At 35.0% G+C, this 19,173-nt stretch overlaps 1 protein-coding gene across 3 annotated transcripts in view; it reads right to left on the bottom strand.

The window, feature by feature from the left end:
- The window catches only part of ADGRV1 (adhesion G protein-coupled receptor V1), a 468,628-nt gene that overhangs the window by 335,563 nt on the left and 113,892 nt on the right, over positions 1 to 19,173 (bottom strand). For all 3 annotated transcript variants that reach the window (XM_076008180.1, XM_076008181.1, XM_076008182.1), the window contains 8 exons: positions 18,831 to 19,035; positions 15,006 to 15,152; positions 12,471 to 12,726; positions 10,488 to 10,690; positions 9,089 to 9,265; positions 8,528 to 8,710; positions 5,470 to 5,649; positions 1,677 to 1,841 (listed from right to left, as the gene is read on the bottom strand). In XM_076008180.1, coding sequence (XP_075864295.1) covers positions 1,677 to 1,841; positions 5,470 to 5,649; positions 8,528 to 8,710; positions 9,089 to 9,265; positions 10,488 to 10,690; positions 12,471 to 12,726; positions 15,006 to 15,152; positions 18,831 to 19,035 — 1,516 coding nt within the window. The remainder of the gene's footprint in view (positions 1 to 1,676; positions 1,842 to 5,469; positions 5,650 to 8,527; positions 8,711 to 9,088; positions 9,266 to 10,487; positions 10,691 to 12,470; positions 12,727 to 15,005; positions 15,153 to 18,830; positions 19,036 to 19,173) is intronic.

Here is a 19,173-nt window from a genome sequence, read left to right as displayed (position 1 = left end):
GCTAGGCTGACGCCACGGCACTCACTCTAGCCTAGGCAAGAAAGCGAGACTCTGTCTCAAAAAAAAAAAAAAAAAAAAAAAAAACTTAATCATCAGTTCTACTTTTTTGTTTTTTAACTAATTACTTTCTGCTTTCATCTTTATTAATTTAGGAAAGATGTTTAGAATTAAACATGATTCTAAAAGCAAAAACTATAAAAAAAATTGACATATCTGGACTCTCCATTTTCTTCTCTTTGGTCTATTCCAGAGCCAATATCATACTGTCTTGTTTATTTTAGCTGCATATTGGCTTCCATACTGGTTAAGTAAGGCCACCCTCCATGTTTTTCTTTGTGAGTTTCTGGCAATCCTTGGCCTTTTGCATTTCCATGTATATTTTAGAATCAGTTCATTAGTTCTCTTCACCTCCCTACACCCTCCCCTTCCAGAAAGAGTTGGGAGTTTGATTGATAAATACTGCTTTGCTGTGGTTAGGTTGGAATTATTCATAATGAACCTCTGTGTTCAACTTAACTGGACACAATATGCTGCTTCCCCCAACTACTTTCAGTTATTAAAGCTGGCCAAGAAAGGGAAAGAAGAGAAAGAAACTGTGTGGACATAGGAAACCAGCAAAATCACATCCTGGAAAGGGCTAGCTGCTTCTCTAAACAAGGATCTCATAGCCAGTGTTTATAAGGACATAAACCAATACAGCATCTGTAAATGCTCTACAGGGCTTTGGAAAAAGGCATCATTCTCAGAAGCTGTAGAAACCGATTACATGGGCAAAGAGATTTTGGACCTCCCTCAAAGCAGAGAAGAACTTTTGCCTTCACTTGTTATCATTGTGGGAGGCTGGGGCACATACAGGTAGCTTTTAATGTGCTTGCCATTCTTAAATTATTTATTGTGATTCTTTTTTTTTTGATTGGCTGAAATACTTCGTCAATTATTTCTTTTCAAAGAGTACATGTATGCTAAGAATTACGAGTCTGTAAGTTTGAGACTGTATTTATGTTATTATGGTTGACAATAATATTTTGAATCAGTATGGAAGTTCTGTACAGTCAGAATAGTCAAAAAGCACACTTAAAAGGGAAAATTGACCAGACTTGGTGATTGAATACATGTAAGGGTTATACAAAGAGTGGAGCTGGGGATGACAGTCAGACATCCAGCCTCGTTGGCTGGCTTTGCCCTCAATCGGAAGAGAACATGTGAGAGAAGGGTAATTTTGATGGTGAAATGGAGGAAGGGTCTGAATTAAAGAATTTGACTATAGTTAGAATTAATGTATTGTAGATTTCAAATAGCTAGAAAAGAATAATTCAAATGTTCCTAGCATAAAGAAAAGATACATATTTAAGCTGATGAACATTCCAATTCCCCTAATTTGATTATGATTGTATTATTATTTGTACCCCCAAAATATGTACATCTATAACATATAAATATTAACGGTTTTAAAAAAAGAAACACTTCAAAAAAATAAAAAGAATTTGATTTTAGCCATCTTTGTGTTTTGTGTGTGTTGGGGGGGAGCGTATATGATTTTTTCCCAAAATGGATATAGATTTCTAATAAATTCCAGGCATATTAAATACTATCACATGAATTCATAAGTAATACTTTGCAAAAGAAAATCAAAGACAAGTTAGAGAAAAATCACAGGTGTCTTGATGCTGCTGTACCTCCTCAAAATGAAGTGTCCCATTCAGAGGACTGAGTTGATGTTTAGCCTTCTCATCCACAGCCCACTGAAGTCGAACAGCTCCTTTTCCTCCAGGAGACCGGACAACTGTCAACGTCACATAAGAATCAGAGTCATCAGACAAAAGGGATTCATCAACCATTACCTGAAAGAAAGAAAATTCAGTAAGGCACGTACACACTCACACACAAAAATGAGCAGGATAAACTAACATAATCTTATTTCTGTTTACAATGACTGCAGTTTTTGAATTGAGAACTCTTAATCATATCATGTTACAATCATGTGGCAGAAAAAAAATGTTTTACCAAATCTTATTTTCTCTTTTTCCTGGATACTCAACTACTTGGCATTTCCTATCGTCTCTTTCAATGAGGTAGAATATGTGCCTGAATTCTGGCCAATGGAATAGAAGCAGAGGTGATAAAAGCTGCTAATACTCTGGACATAAACTTCCACATACCCTGCATTCTCTCTTTTCCCACTTATCAGGTGAATAGAGAACAGAAAGGATGCCTGGGACCTAAAAGAGGAGAGAACCACAGATGGAAGGAGTCTGATGCCTGAGAGCAACCATTTGAAGGTGTCCATAAGAGTCAGCCAGCTAAGAACTCTGGTGCAGTATTCTTGCATGCAGAAGAAATAAACACTTACTATGAGAAGGAACTGAAATTATTATAGCTCCCACATAATTCTTTACTATAGCTCCTTATCAGGCTCCCACATAACACAGACCTAAATTGTCTTTGAATTAACTGCAGTTTACCAACTTTAGTGAGTCTAAGTATAAAAGAGGTTTTATTAACCTGATATTAAGATAGGAGATTCAATATGTTAATGTACCAGTACTATTTATTTTTTACACAAGTCCTTATTCCACTACCTGGTTCAAGTGAAATACATACATTGACTCTGTGAAGCAAAGTCCACATTGAACCTATATCATCCATCCATTATGGAAATACAAAATACCACACAATGCTTTCCATTTTCAAGACAGATAGAAGCTTAACAAACATGCAATACAACGTTATTTTCTTTTTTTCATGAGATTGTGCATTGATACCAACAGCAGAGATTTAGAGTCAATTGACAATATTGAGTTGCTATTATGTGTCAGTTCTTACATATATTTTATCTTATTTAAACCTCACAGATTTCTTAAAAATCCAAGGACCAGATGTATACATATATTTGGAGATGAGGAGCCTGGAATCTAATTCAAATGTTTTGACTTTATGCCCAATGCTATTCATACCACTCCTCAGAGAACAAAAGATATTTAATAAGAAAGAAAAACAGAAAAAAATCCATTATAAAGAAACTGCATATATAATTATATTTTTATTCCATAGATATAACATTTTAGTTTAGGCTTCATAAGTATTTTTCCATGGGTCTCTACGATTTCCAGTGCTTTAATATACTTACCACACTGCCTTTGTGAGCAGCTTATTACTTTCTTTTTTTTTTTTTTTATTTTTGAGACAGAGTCTCACTTTGTTACCCAGGCTAGAGTGAGTGCTGTGGTGTCAGCCTGGCTCACAGCAACCTCAATCTCCTGGGCTCAAGCAATCCTACTGCCTCAGTCTCCCGAGTAGCTGGGACTACAGGCATGCGTCACCATGCCTGGCTAATTTTTTGTATATATATTTTTAGTTGGTCAATTAATTTTTTTCTATTTTTGGTAGAGATGGGGTCTCGCTCAGGCTGGTTTCGAACTCTTGACCTCGAGTGATCCACCCGCCTCAGCCTCCCAGAGTGCTAGGATTACAGGTGTGAGCCACCACGCCCAGCCCAGCTTATTACTTTCAACATATTTATAGTAACCATCTTTTCTCAATGTTCTTCAGTTCTGAATCTAAATCTGTATCACCAAATAATTCTAATAGAATGTTCACTGTGTGTAACATATTGTATATCTTATATGCATGTTAAAAGATAAACTCCATGCTATCAAGACAAGATATAAGGAAAGCAGCCACAAAGGGCTGAGTAAAAGCTACTACTAATATTACCAACAATAAAAATAGCAATTGATACCTAGTAAATGTAAAGCCCAGGTATTAGTGCTTAACATCTATCAATGCATTTACCACTCATAACATGGACTATGAGGAACAATACACTAGGGATAGGGCACCCTAATTCTTACTTTTATATTCTTGAGACAAATCAGAAATTTGAGGCTATTACAATAAGATATTATTACCCAGACCAAGCACGCTTAAACTAGAGTTAGAGCACTAAAGTTTATGGCAGCAGGTAAAATAAAATGAATAAACACAAATTGTTTATCAATAGTAGTGTAGCTCTTCCCTTTCCTTAACAGTAAGGGAACCTTGTAAACACATTTTCCAATGCTCAAGTCCAAAAGTGTGATGAAGTTAAAAGCAAAAGCATTATTATATAGTTTCATCAATGGAAGATTCGAATACTAAATGCTGAATTTTTCATCTAAACTCAGAAGTTAATAGATAAACTTTACAAAAGTTAAATTACATTGTCATATGTATTAAAATTTTTCTTTGCACGTATACAAAGAAAAAAAGACTGGTTGGATATATAACAAAATCTTAACTGATGTCTATCCCAGACCTTTTATGCTGCCTGGGAGATATTCTCAGCTGGTCTTTTGCCAAGCCAACACTCCCCACAAAATCTCCTGCTAATTTCTTTATTTTACTTTATTTTATTTTATTTCAAGAAAATACAGTCTCATTGGGCTTCAACAAATGTATGTTCTGTCTCTCTTATAGTTCCCATTTTCTCATGATATTGAAATTTCAATGACCAAATCATTAGGCAATTATTAGGTTATATTTAAATTTTGGAGCATCTGGGAAGTCCAGCCCTGATAGTCAAATTGTAGGTCTTAGCCCTGCATCCACAGGTCAGAAGACAATTGGCATTAGAGCAATTGATTTATTAATTTAAAATGATCTATGGTGAATTACTGATTTTCTATAAGTAATTAAATAAAAGATATGGTGACAAAGGGCCAGAAAAGTTGCTGAGTATATGGGAATTATCTAAATATTTTTGTGATTATTTCATCTTGGCATTTCCTTTGAAAGGGAAAGTCATAATAATTATGATAGAATTTATAGTGCTTTATATTTAATATATTGTGATAATTGAGTACTAATCCCCAAACCTAGCTGCACAAATATTTCATTCTCATGATTAATGTTTTTTTTATTTCCTTTAGTCATTGAACCAATAATATTTGGGTTCTCTCCTTCAGGCTTTGGAAGTTAACATCCAAGGAGAATTCAGAGGGAAGAAATAAAGAGAAACACATGAACTGGGGGTGACTGTTGTATTTTGTTCAATATAGGTGATGATAGAGTACCACAGCAGTGAGTGATATAAATCCCTCACCAACAAAACCCATTCTGAGAAGTAACACCCAGACCCAAGACAGACTCCTGCCTGTGACCAGGATGGTGGACTGGCAATAAGGCAGGCAGAGAATTGAAGATATGGACAAAAAGTACATGCTGGTGTACCTCGCCCAATAAATAGGAATCTATACCTCTTTGTATTAATAACTGCCTGATGTTAAGAGCTCTCTCATTACTATAAAATTGTGTGCATAGGTTGGAGGATTGGCCCGAGATTCAATAACCCACTCAAAAGATCCTGGAGAAGAGAGTCCTAAGTGAAGGGTAATGAAGTTTCAAAACAAAAATGAATGACATCTTTCTACTCAAAATCACATGAAAAATTTAGCCTTGGGCCAAGGCACTCCACTGATATATTTAACTTACATTCTTTTTTTCAAATCCAAATACTCCAAACGGAGAATCATTTTGTGGAACAACAACAGTTACCACAACATCATCACCAAGTCTGCCACCTCCAGCCACACTGACTAAGGAAATATTGAATGTTTCCATGAGTTCAAATTCAGCATCATCAATTATGGTGATTTCTATCATTGCAGTAACCTATGAAAGAAAAAAAAGAAAGGAAGGAAGAGAGGGTGAGTGGGAGAGAGGGAAGGGGAAAGAAAGTAATAACAACTTTTGTTTGTATATATATTAATTTTTTAGTTGAAATTTAGAAACACGGTTCCAAAAAAAGTAGACTTTTTGCCTGTTACATTCATAATAAAGGCAGTCCCTGGGTTTACAGGTGAGATACATTGCTGAGAATGTCTTTAGGTCGTATTCGTCTGTAACTCAGATCCCTGATGAACAGCACATATGTGATGATAATAATAATAATAATAATACTATAATGACTCATATGTGTTTATAATACTATAATGTAATACTGTAATAACAACCCTGTACTGTAATAAGATACAGAAACTATTGTGCTCTTTTTTTTAATTCAAGCAAACAGAACATAAAACAAATTCAGACAAAAAGTTTAGATAGGAGATAGGAGACATTTCAAAAAAGAACATTAAAGGTTAACACTCCCTAATGTTGCATCAACACTAGGCTAATAGGAATGCCATGCTTATTTTGATCTTTTAACCAAATCAATAATAACCTTCCCATTTCAATAATTAATCCACTATGCTGGTTAGTAATAATTGATGCTTTCACTGAAGCACTGGCTTTCACACGCTCCATTATTCTCACTTTATCCTTTATAATTGTTCCAATAGCGGAGCAACTAAAGCCTAATGCTTTCTCAATGAATGATGGCATCTGACCTTTCTCTGAATGCTTAATTACTCCCACTTTTGTTTCCATTGTAATCATCTTTCTCTTCACTGCAGGCTCATCTGGACTTGCAGTGGACTTTCACTTTGGAGGCGCAATCATAAAGGTAAACACAGACTCACAAAATGAGCCAATGAACCACCAGTTTGTTTACATGCTCTGAAAAAACTAGTTCCCAAATTATTAATTTAATTAATTCATTATAAATTATCCTTATGGGGAGCCCTGGGAGCCTGTTTGTAAGTATGGAACACCGTGAGTCAGGTCATCTGTAACCTAGGGACTGCTTGTACTTTTAAAATCATGTTATGTTTATGGCATTTCAAAGAAAGAAATTTACAAAGTCTATTATTTGCAAGATAAAAAATTATTTATGCTGTAAAATGCAGTATTATTTATAGGTACAAAAAACAATGAATCCTTATTCTTGAATAAAAATTTTATAAATGTCATGTGGGCTCTAACAACAATTACACAAACACAAATGTTTGGTATTAATATTTAACATGATATAAAATGAAACCATAAAAATTATGTCTTCTGCAATTAAAATAAATCCCACTGATTTCGAATATTGTCCTTGTAATGTAGGCAAAAATAAAAGCAGGGAGAAAAACCAAATTTAGTTCATTTGTCTAGGTCTCTGTTAAAAATTTTTATAAACTTATAAATAAATAAAACTTGGGCCAGCTTGTGATTTCACTATTGGTCATAAAAATATCCCAGCTATATCTCCATATTTAAAATCTTTTTCTGTATCCAAGAAAGAAATCCCATTACTTTGAAATTTACCAGAAAATGAAGTTTTTCTACCTAAATCCACCTAAAATAAAGATTTTATTTTAGGGAAATAAAATGGGAAAAAACAATGGGAAAAAGTGAAAAATGTGGACATAACACTCAGACAGGTAGAAACTTGTATAAAATCAAGTGCTAAAATGGAAACTTACTAAAATGTCTGCCCCTCAAATCTGTACTATAGAATACAGAGTACCTTCCCTACAGGGTGTGAACTTTAAGAATAATCACCATCCAAAGGATGCTGATAAATGATGAGACTTCAACTTCATGCATGCAATAAAGTGCTGATAGTATAACTAAAGTTGGAAGGCTGCGTCAATGAAAACTCTATTTATTTGTTTCTGTTTTTAATATAAAAATCTCATTTTTGTATTCCCTCTTTTTAATAGGAAATCTCTCCAAGTTTTAAATCTATTAGAAACTCATGATTATTAACAATAATAGGCCTCTCTGTGTAGGAAAATCTAGATCTGTATGCTTATCTTTTAGCAGCATTTACTGGGCCCCCTGAGCAACTAATAAGTTGACATACACAGTGCAAATTTGTCTAAGGAAAATCAGGCAACCTATAGATATTAATAGATGCTTCTATTTGAAGTTACTAACATTTTCATGGTTGTTCATTTCCCTTTTCCACTTACTGATAAAAAATTTCTGAAAACACCTTATTCTTACATATCACAAAATGCCCAGTTTACAAAATTTAATAAATCTTGAGAACTATTTTATAATTTTTAAGATTGGTTGGTGTAAACATAGAATATTGGGGTTTCTGTTTGTTTGCATTTATCTCTTTAATTATTTTTATTTTGACATAAGTTCAGATTTAGGGAAAAGTTGCAAGAACTGTACAAATAATTTTTCAAGTTTTAACTATTTGGTTCCTTTTCTGTCATTTTAGTCATTTTTTAAATCACAAAGGATGTTTTGAATATTAAGTAAAACATACACACTTTTAGTGCAAATTCTAAATAAATATCTGTATTTACTAGCATTAAAAAGTAAGTAGAATAAAAGATAAAAGAAACTAAAGTTCATATTAATATCCCAGTTCTTCAGCCAATTTTTTATATATGCTTAGGCACCTCTAAGCCAATTATCATCCTGTTCTGTAACTTACATTTTAAATAGCATCAGGTGAGGTAGTTTAGAGAGGGTGAGATTTTTGTCTCTTAAAATGTCCTCTTCCTATGCCCATTAATAACCTGCACCTTAATTAATAATATCTCTGTTCTTGACATAGGAACATTTAGAGTATAATATACTTAGCAATCCCTAATGTACATTCATTTGATGGATGCCTATAAAATGTTTGATAAAAATGCTAATATGTTTATGAGTAGCATACCTGTCCATCTGCAAATTCAAGAATCCCATGGGATGGCTTAAAGTCTTCCAGACCAGCACTATCTGGTGTTGCTTTCCAAGAAATGTTCACTGCCCCAAAGTTTCCAGCCAGCCGGACGACAGGAACTTGAAGAACATTCAAGGGTGGAGGCGCCTCATAGGCAGTTATAACTCTACCAACATCCTTTAAGTAAAGAATAGAAGTTGAAAGGCAAGACAAGAGTGGTAACTCTTCATAAGTCATCACTTTCTAAATGTATTGCTTCTGCTTAAGTTCTTACACCTCTCCCCTCAAAGAAGAAATTAACAGTTGGATATAAGTATGCATAATAGGTCTTCAGAACTCATACATTTAAATTTAATGAAAATAAACTTGCTTAATCCTTTGGTCTAGCTCAAAGAAAATTGAGAATTAGTTTATAAGACAAATTTGGTTACTTATTAATTTATAAATATCTACAAGCAAAGCTGAATATTTTGCAGAAAATATATCATAAAACACTGGCCAAATCAGCAGGGATAAGCTCCTCTATTACTATAAATATATGAAAGTTCAACTCACTCTGGTAACATGAAACATAAAGATTCCTCTGGGATCATCATTTTCTTCGATCATTATCTCGGCTATTTCCATTCCAGGCCTCCGCACGCTTGGCTGTCCTGCAGAGAAGTCGGAGTTCACCATGCTCACCTCGGTGATAGTGACAATAAATCCTTCCTCCAACTCTGGAACATCATCCTGGGGGGTGAGGGAAAGAGACGGTGTTTTATTTTTTAAAACATATTTAATTTGCATTGGAAACTTGGTATTTTTCAATAAGAAATAAATTACTTTCTCCACAGGAATGGGCAGCTCTTTTACACATAAAAAAGAATTCTTGTTATATTTTAATATATTCCCACTGACAACTTTAGGATTTGGGGGATATTCAAGTTTATTGGTGATGTTTCAATGGAATCCACCTACTCATCAGCAAATAAAATAATTTTCAAAAATCTGTCCTGCAATTTTGACCACATTCTATTGAACATGTTTTACACATATAAAATCCTAAAAGAAGTTTAGGAGAAACTGGTAAATGCTATGTATATTTTAAAAGTGAAAATCCTGAACTTATAAATATAGATGTAATCCTATATTTTAGTTAATTTTTAAAAACTTTTATTTTTGAATAGGTAATAAAAAATTTCCAAAGATAAAAAAGAATACACATGGAAAAGGAAAGGAATCTTTCTTTCTTTTCCATTTTTTTCTTTCCTAGATTGTTCTATCCAGAAGATATTCTTACCTAATGTCACTATTAGTAACACTAATATTATATAAATCTGTTTTAATAATTTATATTTTATAGTATTATACATGCATAATTTGTAAATATTGTGTTATGTACATATGTAAATATAATATTTTATAGTATTATTAATAAGACTAATACCACTATCAGCACATACAGTTTCTTATGCATCATTATGGATATATCTACATATTTTCTCCCTCTTTCTCTCTCTAATATATACAGATAGATATAAATACAGATAGTTAAAACCAGATCTAAACCATCTGAAGACTAACCTTTCTTCAAGTAATCATATCATGAAATGAAAATATTATCCTATAAAACCAATAATAAAAATGACCAGATTACCCAGTTATTTCATTCATTCAGCCATTAGTTTAAGGCAACCAACCAACCAATTTAACAGTGGATCCATTTTAGACATATAATCAACATAAATTCAATGCTTTGAAGTTCATTCAAATAATATTCCGGGTCAAAAACAAATATAAATAAATACATTTGTCATTTTTGCCAGCCAGTTATAAAGTATGTATTCATCATTAAATATTTAGGTGGGTGGGTGGGAAATTAAAATAGTTTTTATCTAGAAGGGCATCACAATTTTACCTTTAAGAGCATTTTCTCTTATTTTATATCATATTCATTGCAGCCTAGACTCACCGGCAAAATGGCAACTTTAACATGAGCTTCTTTTATGTTTTCTTTCATTATTATTATTGTTTCTTGCAGCACATAATCTTCACTCTCAGTAGCTTGATTATTGACATGCAGTGAGAAATTGGGTTTGGCTATCAAGTGAATGGCAACGTCCCCAAGCAGTCCTTTATCTCGAACTATTTGTAACTGAAGAATGGTGATGTTCTCTGTGAGAGAAACATGCCTCAAGTAAATAAGCTTTTCTATTTGCTGTCAATGCTGCTCCAACCACTTGGGGTGGGATGTTCTGCTCTATCCCTTTTAGACAGTTAAGGAAAGAGAAGTAAAACAAAGACAATGTATTATTCTGTGCTTTGTTTCCCTTGTCCCCAAAGTTGAGCTGATAATCACCATCTACTCCTGGCATTACATCCCAGTTCTAATCCCTCACTTCTGATGCTCTAATGCACCCTCCTGTGTTGCACATGTCATGCACTTTTAACAGAAATTGCTGAAAAGTCTTAGGGAAGTGCATCTACGCAGGTTGAGCAGACATGATAATTACCAATGCAAAAGGATTCTTCAAAAAACACAAAGTCATCATTTAATGACTAATCATTAGAAGAAGAGTGAAGTTGTTCTTATAGTGATATGCCTAACACAGGCTCAAAGTATTTCACAGCACTTATTTTTTATTTCATTTATTAAACTTTAAAAAATTTAATTTGCCATATAAAATGAAAAAAATAAAAATAAAGCCTGGCAATCTTCCCCACTGGTCTATGAGTTCCTGATAACCACATATTATGTGTTTGTTCCCAGAACACACAGAGCAATTTCCTGGCACTTACTAGGTGCTTCAAAAATGTTTGCTGAATGAAAAAAGAAACAGACCATTTTATTGTAAGTCTATTGCTTATGTTTCTATACATATGGATACATAAAGGCCCAGGAAAATAACTGCCATTTTTTTAAATTGACTGTTTAAATGAAAGGTTCTTTAAAGATGGATGTTCCTACTATTATCTGAAAATTTTAGAATCTTCACATAGTATACTCTAAATACATACATACTACATATTACCTTTTACCTAAATAAGTCAAATGACCTTTATCTACAAAAATCTCTATTCGGCCGGGCGCTGTGGCTCACGCCTGTAATCCTAGCTCTCTGGGAGGCCGAGGTGGGCGGATTGCTCAAGGTCAGGAGTTCAAAACCAGCCTGAGCAAGAGCGAGACCCCGTCTCTACTATAAATAGAAAGAAATTAATTGGCCAACTGATATATATATAAAAAATTAGCCGGGCATGGTGGCGCATGCCTGTAGTCCCAGCTACCCAGGAGGCTGAGGCAGAAGGATCGCTCGAGCCCAGGAGTTTGAGGTTTCTGTGAGCTAGGCTGACGCCAGGGCACTCACTCTAGCCTGAGCAACAAAGTGAGACTCTGTCTCAAAAAAAAAAAAAAAAAAAAAATCTCTATTCATCTAACAGCTGATATGAACAATTGTTTAGATGAAGATTTCAGCACTCAAAGGAAACAGTGACTGACAACTGTCTACTATACAGGATAAAATAATTCTAATTACAGTTTTGGGTTAAACAATTAATACCTTTAGTATCATGTGAATTTCCCTGTGTTGCCCCTTGTTCCCTGTACCTATTGAAATTCTATAGAGGGGAAATCTGAGTGAGGAAAGAGAACAGATAAAAGGATGAAAAAGAGAAAGTAAAATAAAAACCAGCCACTTCTATGGCACTGACATAACTAAAATATTAATATTTCTATTACAGTTATGTTTTTAAAAAGTAAAAGCATTTCCTATAGCATTTTTGCTAGATGATTACATGATCACAAAATTTAATAACAATAAACAGAAAGGACTGAGTATGATCTATCAAACTCAAAAAGTCACATGAAGAGAGAAACTTACATTCCTTGCAAATATTAGAATTAAATTATCCAATGAAACTTCTTATTAAAACCTGAAAAATATTCCGCAGGATTTACCTTTGGGCTCTGCTACTTTAACGAAGAGAGACTCAGCATGCCAGCCCACCAAGCCATAGGGTGAGTCACTGGGCAGAACAGTAATTACAGACTTGTTTCTTTTCTGATCAATAGTAGCACCTTTTGATGGGATCTCAACCCCTTCTGTGGTGATACGGGTGAGGGTTACAATCACAACCTCTGATAACTCTGGTATATCATCAGCAAGAACAGTCAGAGTGATCGTTGACAGTGCCTGGCCTTCAGTAAATGAAATCTGGAATTTTAAAGAAAGAAAATTTTATTTATTTTGTAATTGTCACTGTGCAGTAAGAATATCAAAAAGTTTTATTTTCCTTTAATATGATTGCAACTTAAATGAGATATTTCAGCAAAATGATATGATCCCACAAATCAAATTCCTTTCATATTGAAAGTAGATGATTCTTAGGAAAAAGAATAAAGTAAGCCATTTCTAAAACTTAAGCTAATTAAACATAGAGCCAAATGGTCGTATCCTGAAGCCTGCATTCCATTATAAAACAGAGTACATAGTCTCTCTGGGAATCTGAGTCTTAGATACCATATACAAAGATCTATAAAAGTAAAAGAAGTTGACTTACTAGTCTAAACATTTTTCTCTACAAAACTTTTGTAGAGGATTGTTACTTCCTTTGGCTAAACTCCGAATAGATATATCACTTAACAAGAAATCAGCCAAGATAGAGGTAGACAGAGAAAGATAGGGAGAGATGCAAATCATAGTTCCTCTCTTCTTTCATGCCTCTATTGTCTAAAGAGTCAAATCCAAATTTGGTAAAAGACATCAGAAGTCCTTGCTGATAGGGTTTCTGTCTGCTTCTTGAATGTCATTTACCACTGTTCCCTCCCTCACACCCGACTCTCCAGCAGTTATTGACAATGACAATTGTAACTATTTACAATTATTCAAACCAGCAGCACAGCAGCCTCTACCTTTGCTGACACTCATCTCTCCACCTAGCTAGGCACTGGAGGATACAAACTCAAGAGCTTTATTAGTAAAATCAGGTGTCAGAAAACTGCCCGCTGACCAAATCCATTCTTCATGAATGAAGTTTTATTGGAACATAGCCAAACTCATTCAATTGCACATTCTCTGCCACTGCCTATATTATCTGCTTATATTGCTTGTATTGTGTAGCACAACTGTGGTACAAGTACAGGCAGAGTAGTTGTGGGAGACCACGTGGCTCACAAAGTCTAAAATATTTACTAGGTGGCCTTTACAGAAAAAACTTACTGACCCCCTAAATAAAATAATTATTTCTCCCCAAACATAGTCTGCATTTAAGGTACTATTATACATTTAAATTAGAAATAGTTTTAATCATGTTCATTGTTAATTGGGGAAATATAACTCAGAACATACAGACCCTGAGAGATACGACTTAAAGTTTTGGTAGTTTGGATAAAGTAAACATTAAATGCAATAGAATTTGCTGTAACAGTCTTAATATGTGAAAGCTCAAATGATATAGGAAGATAGAAACAATGAGCCATGATATACACCTGGAGACATCTCCATGAGAGTTCTTTTAAAATAACTCTTCAGAGAAGCAACTGGGCAAAATACACAGAGCCAAAGAGATAATCCATCTTCCAACTAGGAACAAAAGACTGTCCAAATCTTCTCTTTGTGAGTCATCTACTTCTTTGGCCTATTCTGATTTCATTTTGAATCTGAGCTCTAAGTGTATGCTATCCTCCAGTAGTGGATAATGTGATCCTCTACCCAGATCTCTTCCCAGGGCTGATGTACCCATCCCTCAGCTGCTAGAAACAACAGCTTCTGGGTTCCTCATTGGGAAACATCCTCAGCTGCAGCAAACGGTCTCAACCAAGGTTATGCCCCATCCAGAGGGTGGCCAGAAGTCAAGGACTGCTAAAATGGGGATGGCAACAGCTCAGCCCTAAACTGGTAAGAACTCCAAATGACCAGCTCAGCTCCAGAACTCTCCCACAGGATCGACCTCAGTTGCAACTGCCTGTGGATCAACTTCTCCCTCTGCACATTCTTGCCTTCCTCACATCCTCATAGATGTATCTCCCTAGAAAACCTGCCCACAACTCTTAATCTCAAAGTCTATTTACAGGAAACCCATGTTATATCACTCCACAACTCTGATCTACATTTTCATAAGTCTGGCTATTTCATACAGACTTATTCCCTATTTAATGCTTTCATTTTACCTAAATCCCGAATCCACTTTTTGTTGCCCAGTTAGATTGGTTTTATCTTTCTGACAATGTAATATACGCACAATTTGGCCAACTGATGTACCAAACTTCAAAAGGACAACATTTTACAGGTAATTTTGGTTTTATATAAGAAAAGAACAATAACCACAACAATAAAACTAACCTTAAATTGTATCCCTCTCTACAGTAATTAGTAGGAATCCATGTTGACATTATCAAACCCAAACACTTCATCCATCAGGCAGGGTTTGGTCCTACATATCAATAATAACCATAATTTCAAAAGTGTATTCTATAATTTTGTAAATTACATACCACTCCTGAGGTAGGAAATACATCACTAATACTTCCTTCAGTTTCCCACACCACAGTTATACGACCATACGTTCCTTTCAAACGCTCAACATTCAAGGTTATGAGACTGTCTTGCTCCATTTCTTCCACTTGCTTATATAAGGAATTCTAAAAAATACACAGAAAGTCACAAAAGGTTATAGGAAATTACCTAAACAGACTTTTCTTTATTTCATTTGTTATGCATCTGCAAACTTCACAGTACTAAGCAACCTGGTATAGTAAGTGAAAAACAATTATTAATAAAAAAATAATATAAGATTATGATAATTTAAAACATAATTTGAAGAAGTAAAAGACTAAATTAAAGTAAACTAAAATATTCATTTTTGTAGGATTACTTTTACCTTTGTTTTCCTGTTTCTACATTTTTCAAATTTTACTCAATGAACATATATTGTTTTTACACTCAGAAAGCATATGTTTTTTTAAAAAGTACTCGTAGCATGTCAAAAGTTTGTAGAACAGAAAGGATATAGTCAGGAGGGCAGGGAAGCCTTTTCCCACTGTGTAACCTCCCACAATTATTCTCTGTATTTGCTTCCTGTTTGCAAAATAAGAGTTTGATCTACATGGTCTCCAACGTCCCATCTAAGTGTAATGATGTCATGAGAATTAGGGCGTTCTTCCTGATCATTTGCAAAGGTTTCTTGTCCTTAAATTCATATCCTCTGAAACGTTTCTGTAGGCTATCCTTGTTTCACCCTTGCTCATGGTCTTTACAAATGTTTTTCTGCCAGAAATATCCCTTTGTCTTATGGTAGAATTTCTTCTTTCTTCTTCCTCTCTCCTATGCTTCTTAGCCTATTTCCTTTGTTCCAAACTACTTTCTACCTCTGTGTGACTACAACATTCTTTACCAAATGCATGCAACGTCTCCTGCCAGTCATTTAATTAACTGTTCCTCAAAATGAATATGTCAAAAGGATCCCTTCTTACAATATCCCTGTTTTTTCCATAGGCAATAAAGCAAGCATCTGGAGTATAAAGATTTTTTAAAATCTTTCCATTAAGATTTTTCTTGCCTTTTTAGTATGGTAATCTGGAAAGAAACTCCCCCATTAATTTCTTAAAGCTCATGAAAGCTTCTATTTAGAATGCTAATTTAAGTAGAGATCCTATCCTATAGCGATATTTTACACAGCATTTTAACACATTGTTACAGATGTTACATAGTAATAAAATCTTGCTAAAGGCAATCAAACATTCCTGAGTAAAATGCCTTGATTTTAAAATATGCATATAATTTATTCACAAAAGACAATGCCTTCAAAAAAAAGAAGCCTCTCTCTGGCTCCATGCCCTCCATTAATGAGGGTTAGTAAAATGAAGACTTAATGCAGCCAGAAATATTCAAAAAATTCTCATTATCCACTAAATCTCATCTTGGAATGAGATTGCCCAGACACAAAAGACCTGTATTGAGGAATTCTACTGAACGAATTGAAGGAATCCAGGATACTGTCTATTGGCAAGAATTAAACACCAGTGATTTTGTGTTTTTAGAACAATTTGGAACAAGCTTCATAAAGAGAAAGCTACCAGGCTTAAACAATAGAGGAACAGAGCCTGCTCTCCAACTGCAACAAGGCTTCAAGGTGAGAAGATGGAATCAAGAAGCAAAGCATGTTGCTTCTCACCCAGGAACCCTGGCTCCGCCTTAGATACTTGTACAAGGCCTGGAGAAGGGCATGCGAGTGTTCTGTTTCCTCTCCTGCGTAATGACAGGTTCATACTAAGCACCGTGTGTGTGCCAGGCAGTTTGCTGGGTGCAGAGACAAAGCCGTGAATAAAGCAGTATCCCGGCTCTCACACTGTTTAACTCTAGTAAAAAGAAACTGACAATAGACAAATCAGGCAATTATAAGTGCCATAAAGAAGAAAAAGTGGGATAAAAATACACAGAATGATGGTGGAGAGTTGCAATATCTAATCAGGGAAGGCCTTTCTGGTAAGGTGCCATTTCAGCACAGATCTGAAGAAAGTGGGAAACAGGTAAGTACCTGGTGAGGGTCAGGGTCCTCTTCTTTCTTTTTAACTGTCTCTGCCCCAGTTCATGTCTTAGAGCTACACTGTCCTACACAGTAGCCACTGGCCCATGTGGCTACTGAGCACTTGAAATGTAGCTAGTTATAAGTGTCAAATGCACACTGGAGTTTGAAGACAAAGTATGAAAAAAATATAAAATATTTCATCAATAATAGTTGATTGCATGTTGAAATTATAACATTTTGGATACACTGGGTTAAATATAATATTAAAACTAATTTGACCTTCTTTCTATTTTTTTAATGTGGCTGCTCTAAAATTTAAAGTTACATATGTAGCTCACATATATCTCTAGCAAGCAGAGCTGCCCTTAGCCCCAGTGATGGGCCAGATTAGGTAACAGAGTGATATCCTGACTCTTGCATGGAATTAATTCACATGAGTATGTCCCAAACTCCTCATCTTATCCTCCAAACCTGCTCCTTCCATAGTCCTCCACATCTCAATGAATAACAAATTCCTACATCCTACAGCTCTCTCGTTTATTGCTGTAATACTGCAAACAGTCTCCTAATTGGCCTATTTTGTCCTTGTCCACTTACAATCTATTCTCAATACTCAATAGTATTCTCAATACTATGGCCAGAGTGTTCCTTTTAAAATGTGAGTCAGATCATGTCACTTTTCTACCTACCTTCTCCAAAGGCTCCCCAATTCCCTCAGAGGTCAAATTCATTAAGATGCTAAGGAGCTTTGCAGCAAGAAAGTGTTAATGTATCAGGCCTTACTCCTGTCTTTAAAAAGGCCTTCTAGCAAGGTTGGCCCTTGGCTGGCACCTGAGAACTTGGTTTTCAGAAGTGTTCCCACCATTCCCTGAACTGCTAAGTGGCTCCCTGTGTCTAAACTATACAAATAATGTGGGTTTTGCTGAACATCTGGGAATCTAGAATTTTGGTATGTGCCTGGCAGAGGGTACCTATGTGATCACCCTCCAATTAAAATCCTGGGCACTGAGTCTCTGTGGACATGTTTAGTATGTAAGCCAATTTGAGTTAGGTTTTCCTTACATGCAAAATATTTCAGAGAAAGATACATAATAAGCTGCAGCTATAAATGCAGTTAAGAAGTCAGAATACATTTTGCAAATAGTACTAAACGATGAAAAGTAATGGATGTCTTTTGCTTGTTGATAAATAAATATGAAGTCTGGGCATGGGAGTTATGTGGGAAGATTTGCATGGTTCTCCTTCCTCGTGAAAAAGCATCTACATGTGTACAATGCACATATAGTTACAACTCTCTCTCCCAAATCCCTCTTCTCTTTCTCTCTCTCCCTGTCCCCTCTCCCCTCTCCATCTCCACAGAAGTAGCAAAGGTATAATAGCACAGTAATATATTTGCAGGTGATGTGTGTGATACCACACAGGACATTGTATTTAGAATCTATTTCATTATCACCCTCAGGTAACAGGGCTAATAGCAGAGCCAAACTTCTGGAACAAGACCAAGTGGTAACATTTCAAATTCAATTCTATAAAAGGAGTCAGAACCAAAAACTAAAAAGAAAAAAGGTTGGGACAAGTTGACTCAGAGAGTCTACTGTGTAAAACTGTAAATTATAAGATGTCAGTAGAATTTACCTTCAGATGAAGAGTAGCAGATGAAGCAGGGAAAAACAAAGAGATAAAGGCTGAAGATACTCAAAGTATGACTCACTAAGTGCTAATTTTAGCTAATATATAAATAGAATAAATAAATAATTTTGCCTTGTAAGTGTGGGATCTTCAGTACCATTACCTGAGCAAAGGCAACAACTCCATAGGCATCATCATTAGACAGAATAGTTACTGTCACAGAACCGTTAATCCCAATCTCTGCTCCTCCTTTGGGATTTTTAAGCTGAACTTTGAAGGATTCTTCTTCCTCTGGAGCTATATCATCAAGGATATTTACTGCTATTGTAACTTCTCTGTCACCAGGTTCAAATATCAGCTCACCTGAACTAGCATAGGAAGTATATATAAAATAAGTCAACTATGACAAATTCAAGATATATACATAGTAGATTACTCATAAAATTACCATTACATTGATCAATACTAAAGGTTTAGATGAATCACATTTTATACTATTTATTAAT

Source organism: Microcebus murinus, chromosome 11 (genome assembly GCF_040939455.1).
Source record: "Microcebus murinus isolate Inina chromosome 11, M.murinus_Inina_mat1.0, whole genome shotgun sequence".
Classification (NCBI taxonomy): Eukaryota; Metazoa; Chordata; class Mammalia; order Primates; family Cheirogaleidae; genus Microcebus; species Microcebus murinus.
This window is presented reverse-complemented; position numbering and strand designations above follow the sequence as displayed.